General features: G+C 38.5%; 1 protein-coding gene across 6 annotated transcripts in view; it reads right to left on the bottom strand.

The window, feature by feature from the left end:
- ENAH (ENAH actin regulator) overlaps positions 1–24,544 on the bottom strand; it is a 102,149-nt gene that overhangs the window by 41,185 nt on the left and 36,420 nt on the right. For all 6 annotated transcript variants that reach the window (XM_082049394.1, XM_082049395.1, XM_082049396.1 and 3 more), the window contains exons 2-3: positions 11,037–11,202; positions 9,453–9,630 (exon numbers count right to left, since the gene is read on the bottom strand). In XM_082049394.1, the coding sequence (XP_081905520.1) occupies positions 9,453–9,630; positions 11,037–11,202 (344 nt within the window). The remainder of the gene's footprint in view (positions 1–9,452; positions 9,631–11,036; positions 11,203–24,544) is intronic.

Here is a 24,544-nt window from a genome sequence, read left to right as displayed (position 1 = left end):
AGAAAACCTGCAAGAAGTGTTTTTGACCAGGATCAGTTCTGGTTTTTCATGCGGTCACACAGACAACTATGCTGGCATAGCTCAGAAAATGACATCAGGCTGCTGGGGCCTGCTTGAGATGAATTCAGCATCCCCAACATCACCTTTTCAAATCGCAACCAGAGTTGTAGTTTATCAAACTCCTTTACTTCATTTTTACCTCCAATTGACTTCTCACCTCTGTATCTCCATTCAAGAGCTGAATTAATTATAGTTGTACAAACCTATGAAAGTATAATTAAAAAGATGGAGATGGAAGCACATGGTTTCTCCTCCCTTCATGCTTTTTGGTTCATCAGTTCCTTTAATCTTTGCAATTACACTGTCTGCTTTGGAGTTTCACACTAAACTCTCCACTCCACTTCTATTAATGTCACCTGCCTTAGACTAGCAGCATCGACATAGCACCTGGTTGACACTGAGGACATCACATTCCTATGAGGTAACAGCCCTAAAAACCCTTGAGTATCTACTGTTTAAGACAGGAACAATAATATATTACATGTGATACTACAGTTTATACAATAAGCTACAATGTGCATTTTCATTTAGCTGGACAGGCTCCCTCGGGATCTGGTAAAATAACAATCTGTGAAGTTCTTTTTGGGGGACCGCTAAGAGTCAGATCACATGAAATCTTCCTCAGAGCCCCGCATGCCCTAGTGTTCAAGAAAGCCAAAGCACATACAAAAAGACCCAAAAAAAACAAAACCCAACAAAAACACTCCTGCAATTAATGTACTATTCAGAGTACAGCATTAAAAGACAAAAATCTAAGTTGTAAAAAAAAAAAAAAAATCTATAGTGGCTTTAGAAAATGTTGGTCAAACACCACACAAGAGAATTTCAGCTTGAGGTAAAGATCTCAGTTTTTTCCCCCAGAGTTTATATAAACACCACAGTAATTAAGAATTCCCACTCTTTCATATCTTCAGTATGTTAGTGCCAAGACCAAGCAACATTTCTACTATACAGTCTGATATTCAAATCAAAGTATGACTGACTTTTCAAAGAAATAATGGATTAAAAGCAGACAACAATTTATATAGGCATATGCTATAAAGATAAGTGTACTGACTAATAATCTTCAGAAGAGATTTTCATTAAGGACAGTTTGAGTACACCTACTAAGCAAAGAACACACCTCAGGCAAGAGTTCAACACCACAGAAAAAAAATATGTATTTCTGTTATAGAATATAAGAACTTAAGAAAAAAAAAAGTGTTTTACTAAATGTTCAAAGGTTTTCTGAATGGATGGAAAGCAGACTTTTTCAGAGATCTATGCTAGGAAGTAGTAAGAAAAATTATCATAAAATAAATAGTTTGGGTTGAAGGGACCTTCAAAGTTCATCCAGTTCAACCCTCTGCAATGAGCAGGGACATCTTCAACCAGATCAGGTTGCTCAGAGCCCCGTCCAGCCTGGCCTGGAATTTCTCCAGGGATGGGGCATCTACCACCACTCTGGGCAAACAGCCAGTGTTTCACCACCCTCATTGTAAAACATTTCTTGCTCATGTCTAGCCTGAATCTCTCCTCTTTTATAATAGCTTATGGTGAAATAACCTCTTTCCCTTGTGTCTAGCTCTTTCTCCTCCCGTGCAGATCCTGTGCTGCTCTAGGACAATACAGAACAAAGTCTGGGGAGACTTGCTCACCAGCCTCCAACAGAAGCAAAATGGCACCACTCCTCAAGACCTGGACTCGTGTTCTGGATTTATATGCAAGATTGTGACAGTCAAAAACTAGGGCATTAACAAGTGACAAAAGTATTTTCTAGTACTTCCAATTGTGTGAATCACCTTCCAGCTGAGACTTCACTTTCCTTCAAGTATCTGCTTCCTCACATACAGCTACCATTTCTTAAGCACCTCCAGCTGAGTTAATTTACTCTTGGCTTCCATTTATTTTAGCAGAGTGGTAACTACATTGCATTTTCCCTGCTGAAAGTAAATGCTTTCCATTTTGCTTCCCAAGCACTTTTACCTGCTCAAGGTAATAAAATTGGACAAGAACAACAAAAATACTCATGAAAATACATTTGAATTTAAGCAGAGATAAGCCTCCTCCTATCACTTCCAGCAGAGGCTCCTATCAGCGCCAGCAGGGCCCGGGGAAGGGAGCGATGATATGGGGGTGCTGGGCTCGGCTCAGCAGCTTGGCTGGGTCACCTCAAGTAGGTTTGGCGTTTCCCTTCTCACCCGTCCTTTCATGAAGGGGGAGACAGAGACAAAGCTTCAGCAGTCAAATCCTACAGTTGCTTTACATGGAATCACAGACTGGTTGGGGTTGGAAGGGACCTCTGGAGATCATTCAGTCCAACCCACCTGCTAAAGCAGGTTCACCCCGAGCAGATCACACAGGAATGTGTCCAGGCTGGTTTGAATGTCTCCAGAGAAGGAGACTCCACAACCTCTCTGGGCAGCCTGTTCCAGGGCTCTGGCACCTCAGAGTAAAGAAGTTTCTCCTCATATTCAGATGGAACCTGCTGTGTTTCAGTCTGTGCCTGTTGCCCCTCATCCTATCATTGGGCACCACTGAAAGAAGTCTGGTCCCGTCCTCTTGTCACCCACTGTTGAGATATTTATGAACATTGATAAGATCCCCTCTCAGCCTTCTCCAGGCTGAACAGCTCTCTCAGTCTCTCTTCAAAAGAAAGTTGCTTTATGCAACTACAATATCACAATTGTAAAAAAAACAAGTATCAAAAGTTAAATATATCAATACCATCTATACTTCTTTTTTCCCCCCCCAGTTCTGTCAAACTTTGTTTAAATAGCAATGTTATAGATTATGACTGTCACCATTTGCATACAATACTACAGAAATGAGCCTAACAAAGCTGTAATACCGCAGTCATGCTCTTCATTCTATGACAACACCCTGTTTGCAAAAGGCAGCAGTTTTAATACAACTACAGCTTCTACTGGTAATATTTTCAAGACAACAATATGAACCCTCAAGAGAAAAATACATTAGCATTCCCCAATGTTTATTAAACAAAACTTTATCCACAAATTAATGTACATGCAGTGAAGACCAAATACCAAATTTTAATTAAATTCTTTGGGTTGCCCACCCAAACTTCAATGCTTTCACCTGATACAACACTAATCCTGAAGAACCACACAGATCAGAAATACCACACAGGCAACCCTTAGAAGTGAGTGTAACTCTGAAAACTTAGCAACTTGCCCTTCCCTTCCAAATACCACAGTTAACAATGATGATGCTTTCAATAATCTTATGTGCAATTAAAATGGAACTGAAGTATTTTGTTCAATAAACAGTTAAAGCTTCCGTTAGGTCAATATTTTGGCATATAAATCAGGATTAGCTATTATAAAATCTACTAGCCATAAGAATAGATTCTTTAATCAATTCCACATCTAAAAGGAAAAGAAAAAACTCGCTAGCAAAAACAGAGATATTATCCAACTTCTGACAAGGCAGATAATGTTACTCCCATTCTGACGGGGAGCGCTGACAGCCTGCTCCAGAGGCTTGCCAAGAGTACAGGTATAGCATAATTACTTCATTGCAGTAGAATAATTTTTCTCTCAAAGCAAGTTTTAGCACGTTGTGAACCTAAACATGCATGATGTGAACAAGGAGAAGCATCTGAGATCCCCCCCAGCCCTGCATATGCATTTCTCATTTCAGTCTCCTAGAGTCTCTACACATATTCCAATTAGGCAACTCCAGTTCTTGTTTCAGTTTGCATTTCCCAAAGATACTAAATTATTCAATGATATGAGTAAGTGCATTCCCCTATTGGCAAGGCTTTAATGAACTGTCTTTGCTGTTATAGAAAGGACTGCACATCAGTACAGAGGTTGGAAAAAGCAAGTATCTTTTCCCCATCAAGGTTTGATTATTTAATAACTGAACAACCTAACTTCTAGGGTTACTAATAATTTCAAAGAACTTTAACCTCAATCTTTTCAAGAATCAATATATAACTGTTAAAGATTAGTAAAAAAAAAAAAATCATGAATCTTACATACATGTAATTCTAATAGAAAGAATTGGAACAGGTTTATTTTTAGTTCTTCTTCTGTCACTTTCATCTTCTGCAATGAAGAACTCAAAGTACCCCCTCAAATGCAAATTATACATATATAAATCTCATACTTAGCTATTCTCTTAGCAAGGCTTTCCTGGGACTGAAGACAGATGCCACACAAAACAACACCAATTCCAGCTGAACTAGAAGGTAATTTTTGCAGCAAAGCATCAGTGTGATACCCCTTTGTTCCTCCCATCTCCCAACACACACTGCCCTCACTTGCCCTTATTCCTTCAAAGGAATAATCCGTATTCTCACACATCAGAGAATTTTCTCAGCCATCTAATTGCCCTTCATTGAGGCTTTTCTCTCATTCCAGAGTCACTTTGATGGGAACACTGAGCTCTACTTAATGCAGATATGAAAATTTTCTTTGTAATGCAATGCAAAATCCTTTGCAGAAAGCAGTCATTTTTACTCTAGACAATTAAGACCAATTACTGAGTATGTGAACATACTACACACAGCCAGAAATCCTCTTCAAATGACCTCTTAAACTGATGACACATACTCACCACTTGATGGAGGTGTAACTTTTGACTACTCCAGACAGTTATTTAATGAGTAAGTCTTTCAAATCTTGGCTCATTTTTAATACATTTCCTAAACAGTATAGGGCAGGAACCTGTAGCATTAGTAGTCTACCTTATAATTCCAAGAGAAAGTGCAGTCCTGCCTTACTGTCTTTCTCTTCTGGATTTACAGGTGGCCTGCAATCTGCTTAACTAGTCAGCAGGAAAACAGAGTCTGCTTGAGTAGCTGCTAGCTAATGCAGGGGTGACACACTCATTTTATAATCATAAATGTAGCTACTCCTACATTTATATAGTCCTAAAATTACATTCAACCCTTTGGAGGCAACCACGAGGCTGATGTGGCCCTCGGTGAAAATGAGTTTGACACCCTAATAGTGCCATTTGAACTAGAAAGAGTGAACACACTTTTCACTTTTACATTGATTTAAATAAGCAGAGACCGAGCGTAAGAGAAATTAGGATGATCACATGTTCAATGCTGTAAATCAGGGAGAGGAAAAAAAAACCCACTAGATACAGAGAGTATTTCGAACAGTTTCACTGATGCGGCAGCCATCACTTCAGAAGCCTTTGAGAAAAATGCTAGTTGCAGTAAAGCCTTTGCTCCAACCTCAGACACCTCCACTCTGCATCCTGAATTCATGAGGATGACAAAAAGCCCATCACCGTGAGCGCGGTGGTACGGGGACCCAGCATCTCCCCCTCTGCTTCTGCAGATCCACTACAGGGATATCCTCAATTAAACCACCTCCAGTTATGTCAGCAGTATAACGTGAAGATGTCAACTGCAAGCAAGATCATTGACATTTTTCAAATATATGCAAGAGAAGGCAACTATATGATTTTATTCTTTTTAAAGAGCAAGAGCCGTAAGTAACAGCTGACTCGTGAACCACAAGGATGTCCACAAAATCTTTAATGTTCCTCAGAAGCTGTTGAGATTTCTGCGAACTCTTGCATAAAGTTTAAAATGCAGCTTTCTGAATTTCTGAACAGCATGCTCAGTTAACACTAAAACTTCCTGCCTTTTATGAATAAAATACAACTTTTACAACAAAATAACCAAGTTAATAAAAGAAATTGCCAAAATGAGAAAACACAGCAGAAAATAAGGATACTGCAAGAACCAAACTTTAACTGTAGGCAATTCTAGAGTAAGAAGAAAGTTCTCTCTATAGGAATTCTTTATTTTACTCAAAGTTGGTGATTCTATATACTGTTCTAGATATACTAGGAAACACTGTAATTTACATAAACTACTGGAGACAAGTTGTTCTCTACAGGTACAGATTTTTGAAGCACTATCATCAGAACACCAACCAGGGACTGCATATGTTCAAAATTTTTTAAAGTCTAGCAGATAAATTTGAAGAAACAAAACTATCAATATATAATGTACTGATCTTCCGAATTAGCACAAACTCCTTTCATAACATATACTCCCCACCACCTTTTCAAAACAGGGTAATTCGTTTGTTTATAAAAAGGGAGGGCAGTTGTAATCCATTTCCTACAATGAAGAGTTAATATTAGAGCCTCAGAGCCAGTGTACTAAGTAAATATTCAGCTATGAAAAATGCTAGGAAAATAAAATAGCACTAAGGATTCATTTCTGGCTGTACTTTTCTATTAGAAAATTACACCAACTACAGATAAAAGAAATGCATTAAACTTTGAGCAAGGAGTCCAATTAACTTGTTTCTAAACTGCAAACTACTTAGTATCTTATTTCTATTATTGAAGCAGACGTGTTCAGAAAGATACTTGATCTTTCTTACTTCTTACACTGACACAGGTCAGAAAAATTAAGTAATAGGTAGATGATACACTGACAAACCTCCAAGCTGATAAAACTTAGGAACACTTGTTGACAGTATTCTAACACATACACATTATAAACATGTAACTGTAAACATTGTCTGGAAACAGTAACAGGCTTTGAAAGTGATTCTATATGCGTAAATTCTGAATTTTTTTGCAAGCAGTAGTGCAAAACTACTCATCTTCAGGCACCTGCTGAAGCGATGCTGATATAAGCTTTGTTTTTATTTCATCCTGATGGAAGCTAAAACACCTATATTGTCTGTGAAACAGGTACGTGACAGCTTATCATAATCAGCCACAGTCCTTCTTGGTTGACAGAAGTTATAGAAGAACAGTGCTCTCCTCCTGTGCACATCGTGTCCACCATTAGCTGGTGAAGCAGCTAATGCATTTTGACTTGAACCCACTACTACCAAGTCAAATCACAGGAAAGGGAAACAAAGTGACTACCTCACAATCCAGAAAACTTAAAGGTTACAACCAGTCACATCAAACATAATTAATGTCCTTGTCTGACCTACATCTCAAAGCCATTAGGAACAAACTAGGTAGACTACAGCAGTATAGCCAGCAACCAGGACATGAAAGGAGGTTGTAGTATGGAGGGTGTTGGGCTCTTCTCCCAAGTAACAAGCGACAGGACAAAAGGAAATGGCCTCAAGTTGAGCCAGGGAAGGTTTAGATTGGATATTAGGAAAAAATTCTTCACAGAAAGGGTTGTTAGACACTGGAACAGGCTGCCCAGGGAAGTGGTGGAGTCATCATCCCTGGAGCTGTTTAAAAGGCACATGGATGAGGTTCTTAGGGACATGGTTTAGTGCCAGAGTTAGACTATGCTTGGACTCAATGATTCTGAAGGTCTCTTCCAACCGAAACAATCCTATGATTCTATGATTTAAGAATCATGTTCAACTCCCATTTCATGAACGACACAAAAATCCACCCGAAAACAAAACTACCTCCCAATCATCAGGGATTAACTGTTATTATATTGAATGAAGCAGACAGACTCAAACTGAAGGGCGACTTCAGAGAAGAAGACTACTGGTAGAATGATTTGGAAGAATTAATTATTTGGGATGAGCAGATAACTGAATTCCAAGTACAGTGACTTTCAGACTCATTCCAAAGCCTAGCCCTCCTACTCCTCCCCCCATCATTTAAGAAATTACTAAAGTGATGCAACAGGAAGAAGAGTTATTTTTCATTGCGTTGTTTCCTCCTGTGGAATTACACTGATTTCAGGGAACTGTTTCAATGACATATTGTATTACTAAACTTACATTTAAAGACAACCCTAGAAACACTTTTAGTTTTATCCAAGTCTTTACAAACTGAAGGGGCATCTTAGTTCAATATAATTTGTACTACTGAAGAATATAATAATGAAGTTGTTAGCACACATGTACTTTGCATAAAGAAGCAAGAGAACTAGTCATTAGACAAATCACAACAATCCATGAAATGATAATACAGATGCACTGACCAATTTAAAAACGAGCATGTCATGCCTGCCTATGTCACTTCAGCCAATCTAGTAGCTCAGTTTTAGTGTTAAGAGGAAGAGTTAAACTGAATTATGAAAATATATCTATGTGTATATATACACATACATACTTATTTGAAACATGTTGTACCAAACACTTCAAGTACAGGTAATGGGAAACAACATAAAACACTCAGACTTGTGGTAAATACCATAAATCAGGCCTTCTCAAACTTCACATCAAATGAGCAAAACCCAACACTCTGTTCCCAAATGTTGGTTGAGAGGTAGATTGTAGAACAGTCAGAATGCATGAGATGTTTACAACCAAGTGACCCTTGGAGAAAATGCAACTGAGGGATTTAGAGGAAAAAATATCCAACTGAGAGGCAGGACTATGGGATCCACAACTGGATTATTTTAACTGGCAAAGAGATGCCTTATACCTCTGGCTACCCTTTATTTTTTGGCCTTGGATGCTGCATAACAGCATAAGCACTGCAGAATGTATCATCCTTCTTGGTCTAGATAGCTTAGTTTCAAAAGGTAAGTCTTGAAAGAACAATCAGGATGAAAAGCAGCTTGATAAAGTCACCCTTTTTTGCTGTGGTTGAGACAGCCATAGTAAGGTTATCTACAGCCTGTCTCTGTTCAGGAGAAAGAAAACTGGCACAGAGGTACTATCTCTTGTTACACGGGCAATCTTTAAAGTTTAATGAGGACAAAAGAATTCTATTTGCTTACAAGAACACAAAAGTCTCTTAAAGTCTTAAAATAAAAACTCCCTCTGTGTGTGTCACAGTGTTACAATGACGAATTTGCTGTAGAGCCTACCCAGAATATATTACAGACACCTGCTGAAGTCAAAGTTTTCCACCAGTGTTTTAAACCCTCTATGTCATCCTGTGCTCCAAACAAATTCAATTAGTGATCACTTGTCTACATTATATGTGCCCATCTGAATGTTACCCCTGGATCCAACTTCTCCAAGCTAGAAAACTCTGTAGAGTATGAACTGCCAAAGAGGATGACCTGAATTCCAAAGTTCAGAGGAGGAAAAAAAACCCTGATGTTTTTATAATAAACCAGTACTCAAGGAGAAGGAAAAATACCAATACACATTAAGAACACCGAATGCCTCTAGAAATCCTGAAAAAATGCCCTTATTAAGAGCTGCACATTTCTTGGTTAAACGTTTTTGTTTCCTAACAAAAAAAAAAAAAGCAAAGTAGGCAAGGTTCTAACACATATGTAATAGATTACTTGAGAACAGGTTTACTTGTTAGGAATTGTGTTTACATGGATGTCAAGTCAAGTCGAGAATCACTAGTAAGGAGCAGCATAGGCAGACAAAAAACATCCAAATAATTAAAATGGCTAGAGGCTGAATCATTATTAGAAACAAGACTTATTGACTTTTATGCATAAACATTTGAATTTCTTCCACCTCTATATTTGGACAATCTTAAAAAAAAAAAAAAAATTAAGAGGCTCTTACCAGCTTCCTGTGAATTTAATACTTCTAAGGCATGCATCATGGCACTTGCGAAGACATTGGCATCTTCTTTGCTGCCAAAATTCAGACCGTACACCTGCCTAGCATCACGCCACTGGTGGAAGGTCTGTGTAGCCTGATTGTACTTCAGCCCTTTTGGAATGGCACAATTTATTACCACCTATAATCATTTAAAAAAGAAAATTATTTATGTTTAAAATTGCTGTTCCATGACAAGATTCAGCTTCATGTAGATTTTATTCTAGGGTTAATTCCAGTCCCACAATCCACAAGATCTCCACATTGAAGCACATATCCATTTCAATTTTAATTCCAATGCTGCATGAAATCATTGATGAGAATACACGAGGGGACTAATGTGATGCTTTGTATGGGCTTTTGTGACCGAAGCATTCTCATTTCAGATGATGTGGTGATGTTTCGTAACAGCAATGCAGTAATAGCAACAGTTCTGACTTTTAGTAGCAGTGTACTTGATGGGAATGTGCACTTGGATTTCTGAAACTCAGTTTTCCATTAACTTCACAGAGTACTTGTCAGAATTATTTTTTTAACCAAGTTATCACCTGTTCACTGAGGCTGCTGCACCCCTTAGCTTGCAGTGCTTTCAATGGCAGTTTATATGGACTTCTACCATGCATCACAAGGTAGCATTTCACGAGATCGTCAGGGCTCACACACAAGGTGTTAAATTCTAGCTAGCAGGAAAACCATTTATTACAAGCCATTCACTAAGAACATCTCAATGCACTTGGATAACTATATCCTCTCACCTTTTTCCACTGAATAATGGGAGAAAAACACCCATATTTGTTCTCAGATGAATGCACAGGGACCATTTATTACTTGGAATAAGTGTTTAATGACAAATCACAGAGGATACTATCAGCCTATGCTTCAAGTGTGTGATAAATGACCAATAACAGACCAAACGAATTTTATTAAATGCAGTGAGAGAGGGAAAAAGATATATAAGCTTTCCTCAAACAAAAAGATCTTTAACCCCACATCAAGTATCACAAGGTAGAGCATATTTCAAGATGGAGTGTTAAGTTTGCCATTTATTCAAGATCTAATAACTACTTCATCACGGAAATTAAGATGTAATCCTTGTTGCTCCCTTCTCAACCTCTCAAAGTGGTAGATAATCAGCATTACCAAATGTCAGAAGGTTTTTTGAATGAACTGATCAGATAAGAAGTCATGCGTATAACTTCTCATAATACAGAAAGAGCTACAGGACAACTGTTGGTACCTACGCAGGCTGCAGCTACAGCAGAGAGTAGGGAAGAAGAAAAGTTCTTAGGCTGCTGCTTCGCTTTAAAGAGAATCAGATGACTTCTGTGTGTATCATTATCCTTCCTCCCTAGCTTTTATATTTGTCTGTAGGAAGGACTGTTTTTTATGTTTATGGGGAAAAAGCCATAATACAGTTTTGCTACTTCAATTAAAAAGAAAACTAATTTGCGGTTCTCATAATTTTACTGAAGACCAACTGCTTCATATTAGAATCAATCACAAAAATAACTTAAGATTCCTATTCCAAATTTTCAGAGATTGGCTTACCTGATGATCCTGAATCTTCCTGCCCACTACTCTGAATGTGTTGTTGCCCGTGTGATGATATATGTGAACTCTGCTGAACCCAGTTGATCCACCAGCTGGTACCCACTTCTTATTGGCATCATCATAGACCATTACAGCAGCTCGTGCTTGGCAGATACTCTGTTCACTGTTAAAATACAATTATTTTAGATTAGAACATAAAATTACTTATGGCAAATCACTGTTTTTTTGTGATTGATTTTTTTTTTTTTCTTAAAATGTTAAAGTAATACTCCTTGCAAGTTGCTGAAACACCCACCTTTCGTTAATACAAAACTACTAGCACTTTGACATTCTGCTTAAAGATCTTCATTCTGAAAAGCTTTGGTAAGACAAACAGGCGTAGCTATGAATGAAAAAGATCGAGACTTTCTTTTTGTTCCTTCACTTTCCTACCCACAGTCTTTTTCCCCACCCCCCCTCTTTTCCTCACCACCAACCATGAATTTTAATTAAATGCTAAAACCATATACAAGGTTTTCTGCAAAGACTGAAGAACAAAGAATCTGGAGTTTCACTAGCTTCATATAGTTTACATTTTCCATGGGCAATTATAACACTTCTACAAGAAACACGGATTAGAAGGTCCTTGCTTCTTTTAATATACATAGAAGAAAACAACCCCCACCCCAGATAAAGTTCAGCACAAAAAAGTTCACCTGCTCATAAATGAAATGCTTTTTGGTTTTGATGTATTTTACAACAGTCAACACCTAGATGTAACATTTCTCCCTGTGAGAAGCTTCTATTGATTACTGAAAAGTGCAAATCTATTAGGAGATTGCTATCAGTAGCTAATCCTGACTATGGCAGTCACCTAGAAGTCTAAAGTTAAAAGGGAGCAGATCATGACTGTCATCGTATTAGAAACACAAGAAAGCGAAACATACCACAAACACAATTTATTAGTAGAGGTGACACTACACAAGTTGTCTTTATGGGAAATACCCAGACACAGACAGGAAATAAAAACAGAAAGGAATGATTTCTTATCAGTAAGTCAAATTCTCTGAGCACGCCCCTCCAGCACATCCACCATTATGGAAAGGACACAATGCCCGGCTTGCAAGGAATGCAGCCTCCTGTCTGGAAAACTCCAAAGGCTGAAGAGACACGCATTCTTCATAAATTACAAAAGGAAAGTCATAAAATATTTCTTCAAATTTTATGAATGACAGAGAACACGACTCCCCCCAAGACTTTCTTGAATTTTTGGTGGGTTTTTATTGCTTGGTGGGTTGGTTCAGGGAGGGTGAATATTTGTTTGTTGGGGTTTTTTTAAAAGATCATGCTGAATTTCCCCAATATCTTATTTCCATCTCCTGGCACATGAAAATTCAGCAGTGTACCCAGCTGTTTTCTTAAATTTCAATACCGACGTTTTCAAGAAAACGTAGCATCAATTAATATCACACTTTCCATGGCACTCCAACAATTAGAAAAGCACTCAACACTGGGATGCTTTTCAAGGCTCAGAGAAAAGAGAGAATACTGAGATCATGGCTGGTATGCTTGCGACAGATTAAAGATCAGATGAGAAAATTCATTCTTATTTTTAAAAACACGCATGTTCTAGTCTCATCACCTATTCAGCAACTAGATCAGAATGGGAAAACAACCTATAATTAGACCTCCCTTTTTCTAGTCAGAAATTTATTCAATATAGGGATACTAAGATTATAATACACATAGATATACACACACATATATGCGTGTGTATATACACACGCATATATGTGTGTGTATATCTATGTGTAGTCCTTCTTTTCTCAGCATAGTTCATCTCATAGTTTACAATTTAGACCAAAAGGATCACACCTGACCCAAGAAGAAAGATTAACCATAAAGAAAATAAAATTAGTTAAATGTTTCAGGTGTTCCACAGTCCCATTACAAGCCTGCCACAGGTAAAGAAGAAGGTTGCCTCACCTGGGAGGACAATGCAAGAACCTACTAGATTTCCATATTTTTATATTATTTGGGCACATAACTATCTTAAAGTTCAAACCCAGCGGTATTCTGCACTGTTCACAAACTACAGGACAACAGTAATGGTTTTCTAAAATGTGTAACAGTTATTACAGAAAACTTGGAAAATCTCTGAACCCAAACCAGATTTTTTCCTGCATTTGAATTTGGATCAATCACAGGCATGATAAACCATAGGTGACAGGATCTAGATACTGATTTGGAAGCAGAGCCATGTGCTTTGTAGAGTTCTTGCCAAAAAGTAACTTCATCTCAATCATGTGTCAGACAGATTAAAAAAAAAAATCATTTAGATTCTATTAAAAATTGAGACTGTGAGTATAAGCTAATATGTTCCAATTACAAAGAAAGAAGCAGAGAGTGACTGAGTAATGGTACAGTGATCAGAAGATTTAATTAGCAGGACAGACCATCAAGTTCTGACATTCTTATTCAGAGCGTTCTCTTTCTTGCCCTGCCATGGTCCTACCACAGGCCTACGTTTTACAAAAGTATTTACTTTTTTTTTTTTTTTAACATAACAAGGAAAAAAAACCCTACTCATTTTAGAACTACTTGGTATTCAAGTGGCACAATTCGTAAGTGCAAATAAGATGACCTTGAGTAGAATTTCTAGCTTTTCTTTAACACTGTTACACTATTTTTAGTTACAGTTCTTAGGCTATGCCTTCTAACTGGAAATATTACTCAAGTCTAGGTCTCAAATATTTCATGCTCCATTTAAAAGAAAAGAATTTTCTTAATAGCAGGGGATTATTCTTAACCATATAAAGTTATAAGATGATTCACATACTTTAAAAAATGACAAATAAAAACAATTTCCAGTTGACCTATTCAATCATTACACAATAAGCCTCCTGCCTTCATTTCACACAAATTCTATAACTAAAATTTTGATGTTCCAGGTCTATAATTTTCATATCCAGGTACCAATTTGAAGGTGACATACTCCCCTCCTGCCAACAGCGCCCACCACCCATCACTTTGTTTATCAGACTGCAGCAGTAAGATGGAAAAATGAAGCTATCGCTATCAGAAACAAATTAAACCATCACAGTGCACTTTTGCCAGGGTTCACTAATTGTACATTACTACATGTAGGAGAGATTAATTCAATTAATTTATTTCTCTTAGCAAAAAGTTCTGCACTCCAAAGTGATTACTTTTTGTTTTGAAGAAAAGCATGGAGGTGGGAGATTCAGCACAGAAGAATCTTCAGGTCTGCTCTGCGGTGACCATTTGATTGTTTAACATTTGAACATGGTATATTACAGCAACTAGACACCATAAGACTCAAAAAATGTCATTTTTTAAAAATAACATGCACATCTTAACTCCACTAAACTCAAAGGGCTACACCAAATCGCAAATCCATGCTGTTAGCTCATGACAATCTTTGACAGGTCCAATGAAAAATAAGGTTACGTTTTCTTTCCGTGATCAACCTTTTCCTTTGAAAATGCTGAGTGTATCATACAGTCTGTTACTAGAACCTGAACCAGTGCGCTTTGTATTCCTCTACTATATGTGAGCTTAAACTTCAGTTCAAAGGAGCAGGAGCCAAGTGAATCAGAACAGTGCCGTTCATCATACTTCTTGCTCTTCAATCTTATTACACTTTCCTGCTGTACTTTTAACAGAAGACAGGTCTTCAGTGATCTCAGTATTTGAACAGGGACTCTTCATAGCCCACAGGGCTTTCTGCAACACACGTGTCCCTTAATCTGCAGGAACTGAGCCTAAGATGCTCAAAGATGACTGACTTTGTTCACTGCACCAGAATCACTTTGGCCTCATCTCAAACACATCCCCTCCCCTTTTTTTTTTTCCAGATTACTTTAGCACCAGCAGGAAATAAACAAATTGTCTACAGTCATGTTGCAAGAGGAAAGGAAACAGGCTTTCATCTATTTGCCACATCGTTAGGCCTTCAAAAGCATCCTATGGTTGTCTATCTACAAATTTTCCTTTTTCTGGTATGCTGTACTGGTTCCAGAAACCATCACATTTGGATTAGCCTGCACCTTCCCAACATGACAGCTCATTAGTGGATGCAAGAGAATGAGCGAAGGGATCAATCTCCAGCTTCAAATGCTCCTGCCAAAATGCACAGCTGCTCACAGAACTGATTGCTGACTTACTAGGGCAGTGGGTTGGAGAACTAAAGCGACAATCTGAATAATAACTAAGAAAATAAAGAATTTGTCTGTTCCCATGTAAACTTACCACACTAAGTCTACGAAATTATACTCAGAAAAGGGAAAATTCAGAAAAAGGAAGATTCATGCACAATAGGGCTTGCCAAACCGTAGGAAACAAAGTGTACAAGCTCCCTTCCCAGAATGTAAAGCTTGACAAATAGCTGGATAAATATATGTTAGGAGGAGTTCTTCTCTAGACAAAGATGTAAAGCTCTGATTGTTCAAGCCAACCATTATTCTGGATAAGTCCACCTACAGCAATACCATATAAAGCCAAAGACAGGGTGGTTGTTTTTTATTTGGGGTGGAAGAGTGGGGGGAGGTCTGGCACCCAAAAGGCTCATAAAAAAAAAAAAAACAACACAGTAGTAATGAATCATAAGATTATTCTTATGAGAGAATATACTTTCCTCCTCCAGTTATGAGATCATATGGAAAGCTCAAACCATAGCAAACTGAACCCTAACAGACATCATCCCTTCACCCAGATGGAATGTGCTCATTCTTTCAGATCCCAAGTTCTTAAGCAAAATGCACCGTGACACCAATGCACAGTCTGCTGACCTAAGCCTGTTTTATTTTTTTCCTCCTCCCAAGAAGTGAAGGTTTCATTTTCCTCCTTCAATAACTAAAAAGGATAAATAGACTTAAATGAAAACAGCACGACTGCAGCCACAGAAAAGATTATTTAAATGTACTAACAAAAGCAAGGAAAGGCTATGATTGCTCTGATTCTATTTTTGACAGTGATGTAACAATGAGGTTTTTTGAAAATCATATCCCACTACCACTTCTTCTGGTGATCCAGGGTTTTTCTTGCTATGTTCTCGATTTACAGAAACATAACAACATGTTCTTAAATGTGCAGTCTTTGTGGGGCAGAAGAAATAGAAAGAGACGCTGATTCATCAAACGCCTGTTTTGGATTTTCAAACCATGTGGTGCAAAGCTAGAAAGAAACTCCAAACATTTCCAATACTAACATCTTAAAATATACATTTTTTAAAAGCAGCTGAATGCTGGTCTGGATATCAAGTTTTATACTTTGGTGGTGGTGTTTCATAAGATGATTTTCCCTGCTTTTTCCTGAACCCCAACTGGCACATCACAGTGAAAAAGTGTGTTCTCCACTATTAAAACAAAACAACAACCAAAACAACCCCAAACAACAAACTACAACATACTGTGTACTGTACCACTACCTCCTATTAACTAAAATAGACACTTTGTAGACACAGTTGTCATGTATTCTAAGCTGCTCATTTGGTTTAACTCAACACTTAAGCTACTTATTATCTTACAGTCAACATAAAAATATTCCCAATGCCTTCAAATATGCTCCTCATATTATGATCTACTGAGAACCAGACTGAAATCAACTACATAGATTAATATTTATTTTGTGGAGCAGGGGACGGGTTTGGATTTGTTTGGGGGGGTGGGATGTAAGTGGGTAGAGAGGAAGAACTTTGGGGCACTGAAGTTTTTAGCTCTCAATCCACTGCTTTATTTTTACTCATTTTTTGAACTTTGACACTTGAGCCAAAGGCAAATCTCAGAGGAAGCTGAGTATAACAATTACTATCTCCTCCTGCCAACTAAACCAGCAGCCATACCATCAACAGGACATCATGAGAAAATATAATCCATTTGGGCTCAGTGAGGGTTAATTAATTTTCTCTGCAACTCATCCTCAGTTGACAGGTAAGAAGTTCAACTTTTTCCTGCATTAATAAAACCCAGCTGAATGTGCTGCTGCAGGGGCATGTTACCTGCTTGGTACAGCAGAAGGAACTACGCCATGCTGTGCTGCTTCTATCCAGCTTCCAATGATGTGGCTTGTCCACCCCAACTGAGAAGCAGCTGAGGCAATCAGGGCCATTCAGCCTGGAGAAAAGGAGGCTGAGGGGAGACCTTATCACTGTCTGCAACTACCTGAAAGGAGGTTGTAGCATGGAGGGTGTTGGGCTCTTCTCCCAAGTAGCAAGTGATGGGATGAGATGGAAATAGCCTCAAGTTGCACCAAGGGAGGTTTAGATTGGGTATTAGGAAAAAATTCTTCACAGAAAGAGTTGTGAAGCACTGGAACAGGCTGCCCAGGGAAGTGGTGGAGTCGCCATCTCTGGAGGGGTTTAAAAGATGCATATATGAGGCTCTTAGGGATATGGCTTAGAGGTGGATTTAGGTTATGGTTGGACTTGATGATCTTAAGGGTCTCTTCCAACCAAAATGATTCTATGATTCTATACAAGACATGCAGATGTGGTGCTTTGGGACACAGTTTAGTGGTGGATTTGGCAGTACTAGGTAGCGGTTGGACTTGATGATCGTAAAGGTCTCTTCCAACCTAAGTAATTCTATTATTCTATAACTAGTATAGAATTTAGTTGCTATTCAGCTTTTAGAATACAACTAAATTGAGACCAGCTGATTTATCTGACAGGTTTGCGCTGCAGATTCTTCTCCTGACACTATAACCCCCCTGAGGACAAGTGTGGTTGCTGATTTCTTCCAGCAGGTCCAACTCAAAGAAGAGCCACTCTTCAAACAGGCAGTGAACACAGAGGGAGCAGCTCCAGATTGCTTCACCAACAGCTCTCCTGCTAACAAGTGAGTACTTGTGTCTGTGCCTAGAAAACTTTTGACTGATAACTGAGAGATTCATTCATCTCTCCCACATTTTTTGTCTCTGATAACCGAGAGATTCATTCATCTCTCCCACTTTTTCTTCTCGCAAACTACTCAGAATACAGATTAGCTGCAACGTCAGAAACCAGAAGGAAATTCTGTATGGGAAAGTCTCAACTACAAATAGAACTACTACTGCTGAGGAATAGGGGAAACTGAATCTAAACCCTGGGATTAACAGCTGGCAGAGACAAAGGTGTTTTGCTTTTGACACAGAATTCTGCAATGCTCCATTCCACAGCCTTAGCTGGTACACAGTTTATTGAAGCAAAACTTTGCTCAATGAGCACCTTCCACTGAAGTAAAATTGTTTTTTATCTCGGGTATAAAAGCATTCAACATTAATTTAAGAGCAATCTGCTCTTGGAACAAGTGCAATTCACAGAATAAATTTCTCTTGTTGCTATAAATCTGTTCCTTCACAATTCTGCAGTTGTAGCTTGTTCCACAACAGCAGGTGAATATCAAACAGGTGAAGGAAATCATTGCAGGACACGCAGGCAGAAAAATAAATATTCAGAACAAAAGCCTGATGCGAAATGAAAGTCCACTTTTTGCATAGGTTTACCAATTTATAATCCCAGGAATTTTTTGTCTACATTGTTTCACATGCCATATTTAACATAAGATTATTTCATGCAACAGACAAAGTTGTTTTGAGTTTGCAATTCAGTACTGTCTCTAGGTTTGTCATATGCTGACTCACATTAAAATTCAGCTATTCTTTTCTTTAAGAAATGCTACTTCAGTTTGAAAATGCATGCTGGAGTCAGACTGAAAAGCTCACAGTCTGGAAAAGTATTCTAAAAATACTCATCTTAAAAATTTTTGTTGTTTGTTTGTTTGTTTTAAATGGACAACAACTCTTAAAGCAGGCACACAAACTGAAACAATCTAGAATGGACACCTAAGAAATTAGAACAAAGAATGTGTTGTATTGGTGAGACAACCCTTAATAAAAACAAAGGGTTGATGGGAATTAAATAGCAGACTGAAAACCATTGATTTTGAATAACATGAAATTAGTTATATTAACAATGGCTAACTATATAAGTAATATGCAATTATATAATGTGCTATAATATATTAATATCTATTATATATTCTTGTGCATATGTAACTAATTATATGTAGTTACAATCTCCATCCCCAACTTAGATTCATAAATACTTTCTGAAGTCCACCTTCCAATTCTCATCTCAAACTGATGATGACATTAAATTAAAAATTACTGTTGTTACCATTACAGGCAGATTAAGCAATATTTAAAACCAAAAAAGGTTTCTGAAGTGACTTAAGTAGGTCATATCAATGAAATGTTTCATGGAAGGAGCTATTTAACCAGTACAAGAAGTCCCTTTCCAAATCTTAAAGAGATTGTAAGATTACTCAAAACCAGGTATCGGTTTACAAACAGGAACAGAAATTAAAGTAATTTGATATACAACAGAAGGGATGTTTTTAAAGCAACTACTTCAGCAGACAAAAGGAATGACCATTTGCCATCTTTTTTTTCCAAAAGAATAAAATTCTTAATCATTCACAGTACACATTGCCTTCTATAAACCCAGAGATACTCGAAACTGTTATCTAAAAAACTCAGAACTTCATCTCCATCACTTAATTTTCCACAGGTTACTTGATAAGCTTGATTTTTTTTTTTTCCCTTTACTTCTTTGTATTACTGTACTACCCATGTATTTATCCTTTGTGTTTGTTAAGAGGAACAGTTTTTCACTTAGGGCTCAAGGTTTTCCTTATAACTACTTTGCATTGAAAAGAACAGAACGCAGCACTAGAATGTTCTTCATGTCCAAAGAGCATGCTCAGCCTTGGCGCAGATGATATTCTGGATGCTTAAAACAAAGTGTGAGGTTTTAAATCTCAGTGAAGAATTTACTTGGACCACTCAGACTTTACAAAGTTTGTACAAACTTTACTAGGTTTACTTAAAAATTCAAATTATGAGATGGAGAAGAGCTTAGGTATACTGAAATTTTTACATGAGATTTGGTCCTTGCCTTTTACTCAAACCTAGTGATAACTTCATGGAAATACTTAATTAAAAGCCTTCATTATTTAGTTTTGAGACAAGATTTTCAATTAAGAAAGCCGCAAGTGACAAAAGCAATATTTTCCCAGTTTTTTTCTAGAATTTTCTGGATTTTTTTCATCCTATAAAGAATCTCAAAGCTTCAACGCCCCCCCCCCCACCATAAATGAGGTTGGGGGAGGGGCAGAAATCAGAATTACACAGTAGGCGGGTACTTCATTATAACACATTTGCACTGGAGCAGAGGGGAATCTTACTAGCCATTTTTTTTATACTGGTAAAATACAGTTTTGCATTTATACTCCACAGAACATGATTCAGTTTACGCTTCCTCCATGCACTCTTATTTTTTTACTTTTATCCTCTTACACGGGGTATCCTCTGAGACATGACATTCTTGGTAATTTATCCAGATATTTCTCCTGAAAATACTGCATTGTTAGAATCTGATCCACTTTTCCACTGATTCTTCTAACAGGTTTCTCAAGGGCATTTACTATTTTATTTATACTAAATGGTTATGCAGAATCTATGCAATAATTTAAATAGATTAGGTTTCCTAAATGCAGATTCAACACAGCGGCATTGAAAGCCAAAGGCTTCGCCACAGTAAGGTTAAAACTGCCTGGATAGACATTTTACGCACAGTAAACCAGGAGCAGAAGATTCCTACCATGATCTTTCACCTATATCAAGACAGATTTTTATCAAAAATCAGCTTCTCTGTCTACTTTTTGACAAAGCTAATGAAAAACAAGCTCTACAGCACAATCTGGGAATGAATCAATTTGTAAGCACGAGGATACGCCATAACTGAACAAAGCTAACAGCCATAAAATCAATACCTTTACTGAATAGGATCATGACAGATTTAAAAGTTCAAATCTTTTAGCTTAAAGGTCTTAAAGATGGGACCAAAGGCTAGCGTCTTTCCTACAAATAGTCCATTTTTGATGGTTTGTTGTTTTCCTTGCTACGATTCCATGAATCTGAGCCCAGTCATATTGTGGAAAGCTGTTTTAAGTGGGCAAGAAAAACAACATCTTCAGCAACTAGACTGACAGTTGACGATTTCCTGTGAAAAACACTTAACATACATTTCCTATCTTCTATACATATTTTAACAAAAAGTGACCTTATTATGTTATTTCTTAAGCTTGCAACACATGGTAGAAATCACAGCTTTCAGAGTCCAGATTCCCCAGGCAATCTGAGTTCCCGAACACACACTGCAACAGAATCCGTCATTACATCGCCATTGCTGCGGATCAGGTAACTCATTTTACTTTCAGATAAAGAATGCCCAGCTCCTCCTGGAATAGAGAGCCAGGAGCATTTTTACATTACCTATTTAATACAACGTCTGCCTCTGATGTAGAGAGCTGTGTAAAGGGAACGTGGCTGATCTTTGATTGAGACATTATAGCCCCGGTGTTAATATATGAATACACAATTCATAGTTCATCACAAGAAAGATTCTTGTATGAAGTGTCTAATTTCACCTAAAAATATGAAAGTAAAAATTGTAGGTTAATAGAGCACTTTCTTTTAAACACCGAGTTGACATTAGCATGAATTAATCAAGGAAAATGTGTGTCCAGTGCAGAAATGAGACAGCAGCACAGGACACAGAAAAGGCTACATGTATTTGCCTTGGTCTCTGCTGGCAAATTCTGTTCTGACTTCCCAGCTCTGCATGAGCACTGGAGTACTATCTGCAGCAGAAAAAAATTAAGTTAGGGGCCCCAGTTAGATAAAAAGGGTACAGAAAATCTATTGAATTGAACAGTATGCACCCAACAAGGGTGGAGGTGTCTAAGTGGTGACATTATGAGGCCATTCCAACATGTTTACAAGGTGATCAAGGGAAGTTCCTGGCAGCTGGAAACGGGGAAATGTTGTGACCATCCTCCAGCAGTGCAAGAACCGAGGCTCAGGGATCCAGAGGCTCCAAGGGCTGCAGTAGCAGTTCAACGTCAAACTGGTAAACTATCACTGCTCAGTTTCTCAGGGGTCAATACCAGCTCTGATATTGTTTCATGGCCTTGTTAATGACTGGGAAAACAGGATGGAATGTAACTTCAGCAAGCCTATAGATGGTCTTCCCTAAATTGGGATAGACTGATATGCTGGACAGTAGAGCTACTGTTCAGAGGAGTTCCAGCAAGTTGGTGAAACTGGCTGGCAGAAATCTCAGAAAGGCAAGAACAAAAACTTGCAGCTGGGACAAAATAACCACCAGGTTGTAGAAGGTGATTATTCCCCTCTATTCAGACCGTCTCTGGTATATTGTGCCCAGTTTGGGGCTCCCCAGCAGAAGGAAAGACTTTGAAAAATTGTAGCAAATCAAACAGAAAACCATGGAGGGGCCTGGAGAAAAAGATGCAGGAGAAGCTGAGACAGCAGTGTGTGTGTTCAGTCTTCAGCTAAGGCAGGAACATAACCGCCCTTCTCAGCTACTCAATAGGTCATTACAGAGAATACGGAGTCAGAATCTTCTCAAAAGCGCACAATAGAAGGATGAGAGGTAATGGTCAAAAGTTGCAGAAAAGGAGGTTTCAAGCCGATAACAAAAAGTTGCACCTAGAGAGCAGTTACGCACTGGGACAAGCTGCCCAGAGGAGCTAGGGAATTTGCACCCTTGGAGACTTCAACTGGACAAAGTCCCAAGCATCCCAACCTAACTTAAGAGGATAGCAGGGGACAGGAGCAGATGAACTCCGAGAACTCCCACCTTGACTAAGTCATTCTATGGTTCTAGAAGAAACAGAATTCCTTTCAGAAGGTCCCACTGATTTGCAGACATAAGTACCTTACTTAGGACAATAACCTCCTTAGCACCTCATTTTATTGGAATGTTCTTCCCAAAAATAACATCATGTGTTTCACACTTGAAGTTTCAACCAGCTTCTCCTTCTGTATCCTATAAATAAAGATTTTAAACACTAGTAGTACTAATGCTCAATGTCTAAACGAGGTTTAAATAAACTATGTAGTATTTATATCACTGACCTGTGTCTGAATATTTAAAATAGCATTTTACCACGCTATTTAAAATCATCATGCTTAACAGAGTAACTCACTGAATTTGATTGTGAAAAGGAAACAAATTGCTACCGTTCGCAACTCTGGATGGAACATGCAAGAGCAAAACAAAACCCACCAAACTCAAGGATTTCGTAAGTAAAGATCCAAGAGAAAGCGGACCCCTAGATATCTTCCTCTCTGCATCAAAACAACGTAGTTTTCAGTCTTCACCAATTTGTAGCTCTTCCTAAACTTCTCGTAATGCTTTCTACCATTAAGAAAACTAAAATGCCCAATGAAACTATTAAAGGTATAATGAAGTGAGGGAGAAAAATTTGAGCACATTACTTCAATTGAGACACTGCTCAGAGTAAAGTGGAAGCATTACTTCAAATATCTTCTATGCAATACTTCTACAATCCTAACGTGGCCCCTTCAGCCCCCTTTTTAAAGCACACAGCATATGTAGAGACAGGAATCAAAACCAGTACTCCCACTGGCGTAAGGCAGAAAAAGTAAAGCATGGTCTTAAAAAAAAGTAGGTGATAAGTTGTTTTCCACGCACATGAAAAGGAAGAAGAAAGAAGCTTTAAGAATAGATTTCGATCAAGTATGAGAAGAACTTAATTATAACTGTAGCAATGTTCCAGGACTGTTAACAAAAAGAGTTGCCAGAATCCCCTTTCATTTGAGATTCTTTTTCAGAAAAGATTTGACAAAATACCTGTCAAGGCTGATCACATTATTACCTTCTTCCTCAAAGAGAACACCAATTGATTAGGTCAGTCCAGATTTCCTATACGCCAAAGCTCTTCGCAACCTTCCCTTCCTTCTGTCCTCAGGCAACGTTTTCCCTTTTCACGCCTGCTGTTCAGCAACCGCCCTGCTCCTCCACCTCCTCCCTCCTGTCCTTTCTGCTTCCTTGCCCCAGCCATCACCCTCACTCCACACACACTACAGCCCTGGGTTAACGTGACCAACTCCTCAAATCCCCTAATCCCAGACAGGTGCCCTTCTCGCTGATCCAGGTGAGACCACCTCTCCCCACAACCAAGCCCAACACTAATTCACGGAATCACAGAATGGTTGGGGTTGGAAGGGACCTCTGGAGATCATCCAGTCCAACCCACCTGCTAAAGCAGCTTCACCCAGAGCAGATCACACAGGAATGTGTCCTTGGGGGTTTGAATGTCTCCAGAGAAGGAGACTCCACAACCTCTCTGGGCAGCCTGTTCCAAGGCTTTGGCACCCTCAAAGTCAAGAAGTTTCTCCTCATATTCAGATGGAACCTGCTGTGTTTCAGTCTGTGCCCATTGCCTCTCATCCTGTCATTGGGCACCACTGAAAAGAGTCTGGTCCCATCCTCTTGACACCCACCCTTGAGATATTTATAAGCATTGATGAGATCCCCACTCAGCCTTCTCATCTCCAGGCTGAACAGACTCAGCTCTCTCAGTCTCTGCTCATAGAAAGGGTGCTCTAGGCCCCCCATTGTCTTCATAGTCCTCTGC

Source organism: Streptopelia decaocto (assembly GCF_964273445.1).
Source record: "Streptopelia decaocto genome assembly, chromosome: 3".
NCBI lineage: Eukaryota > Metazoa > Chordata > Aves > Columbiformes > Columbidae > Streptopelia > Streptopelia decaocto.
Note: the sequence above shows the minus strand (reverse complement) of the source record. Positions and strands in the feature narration are given on the sequence as shown.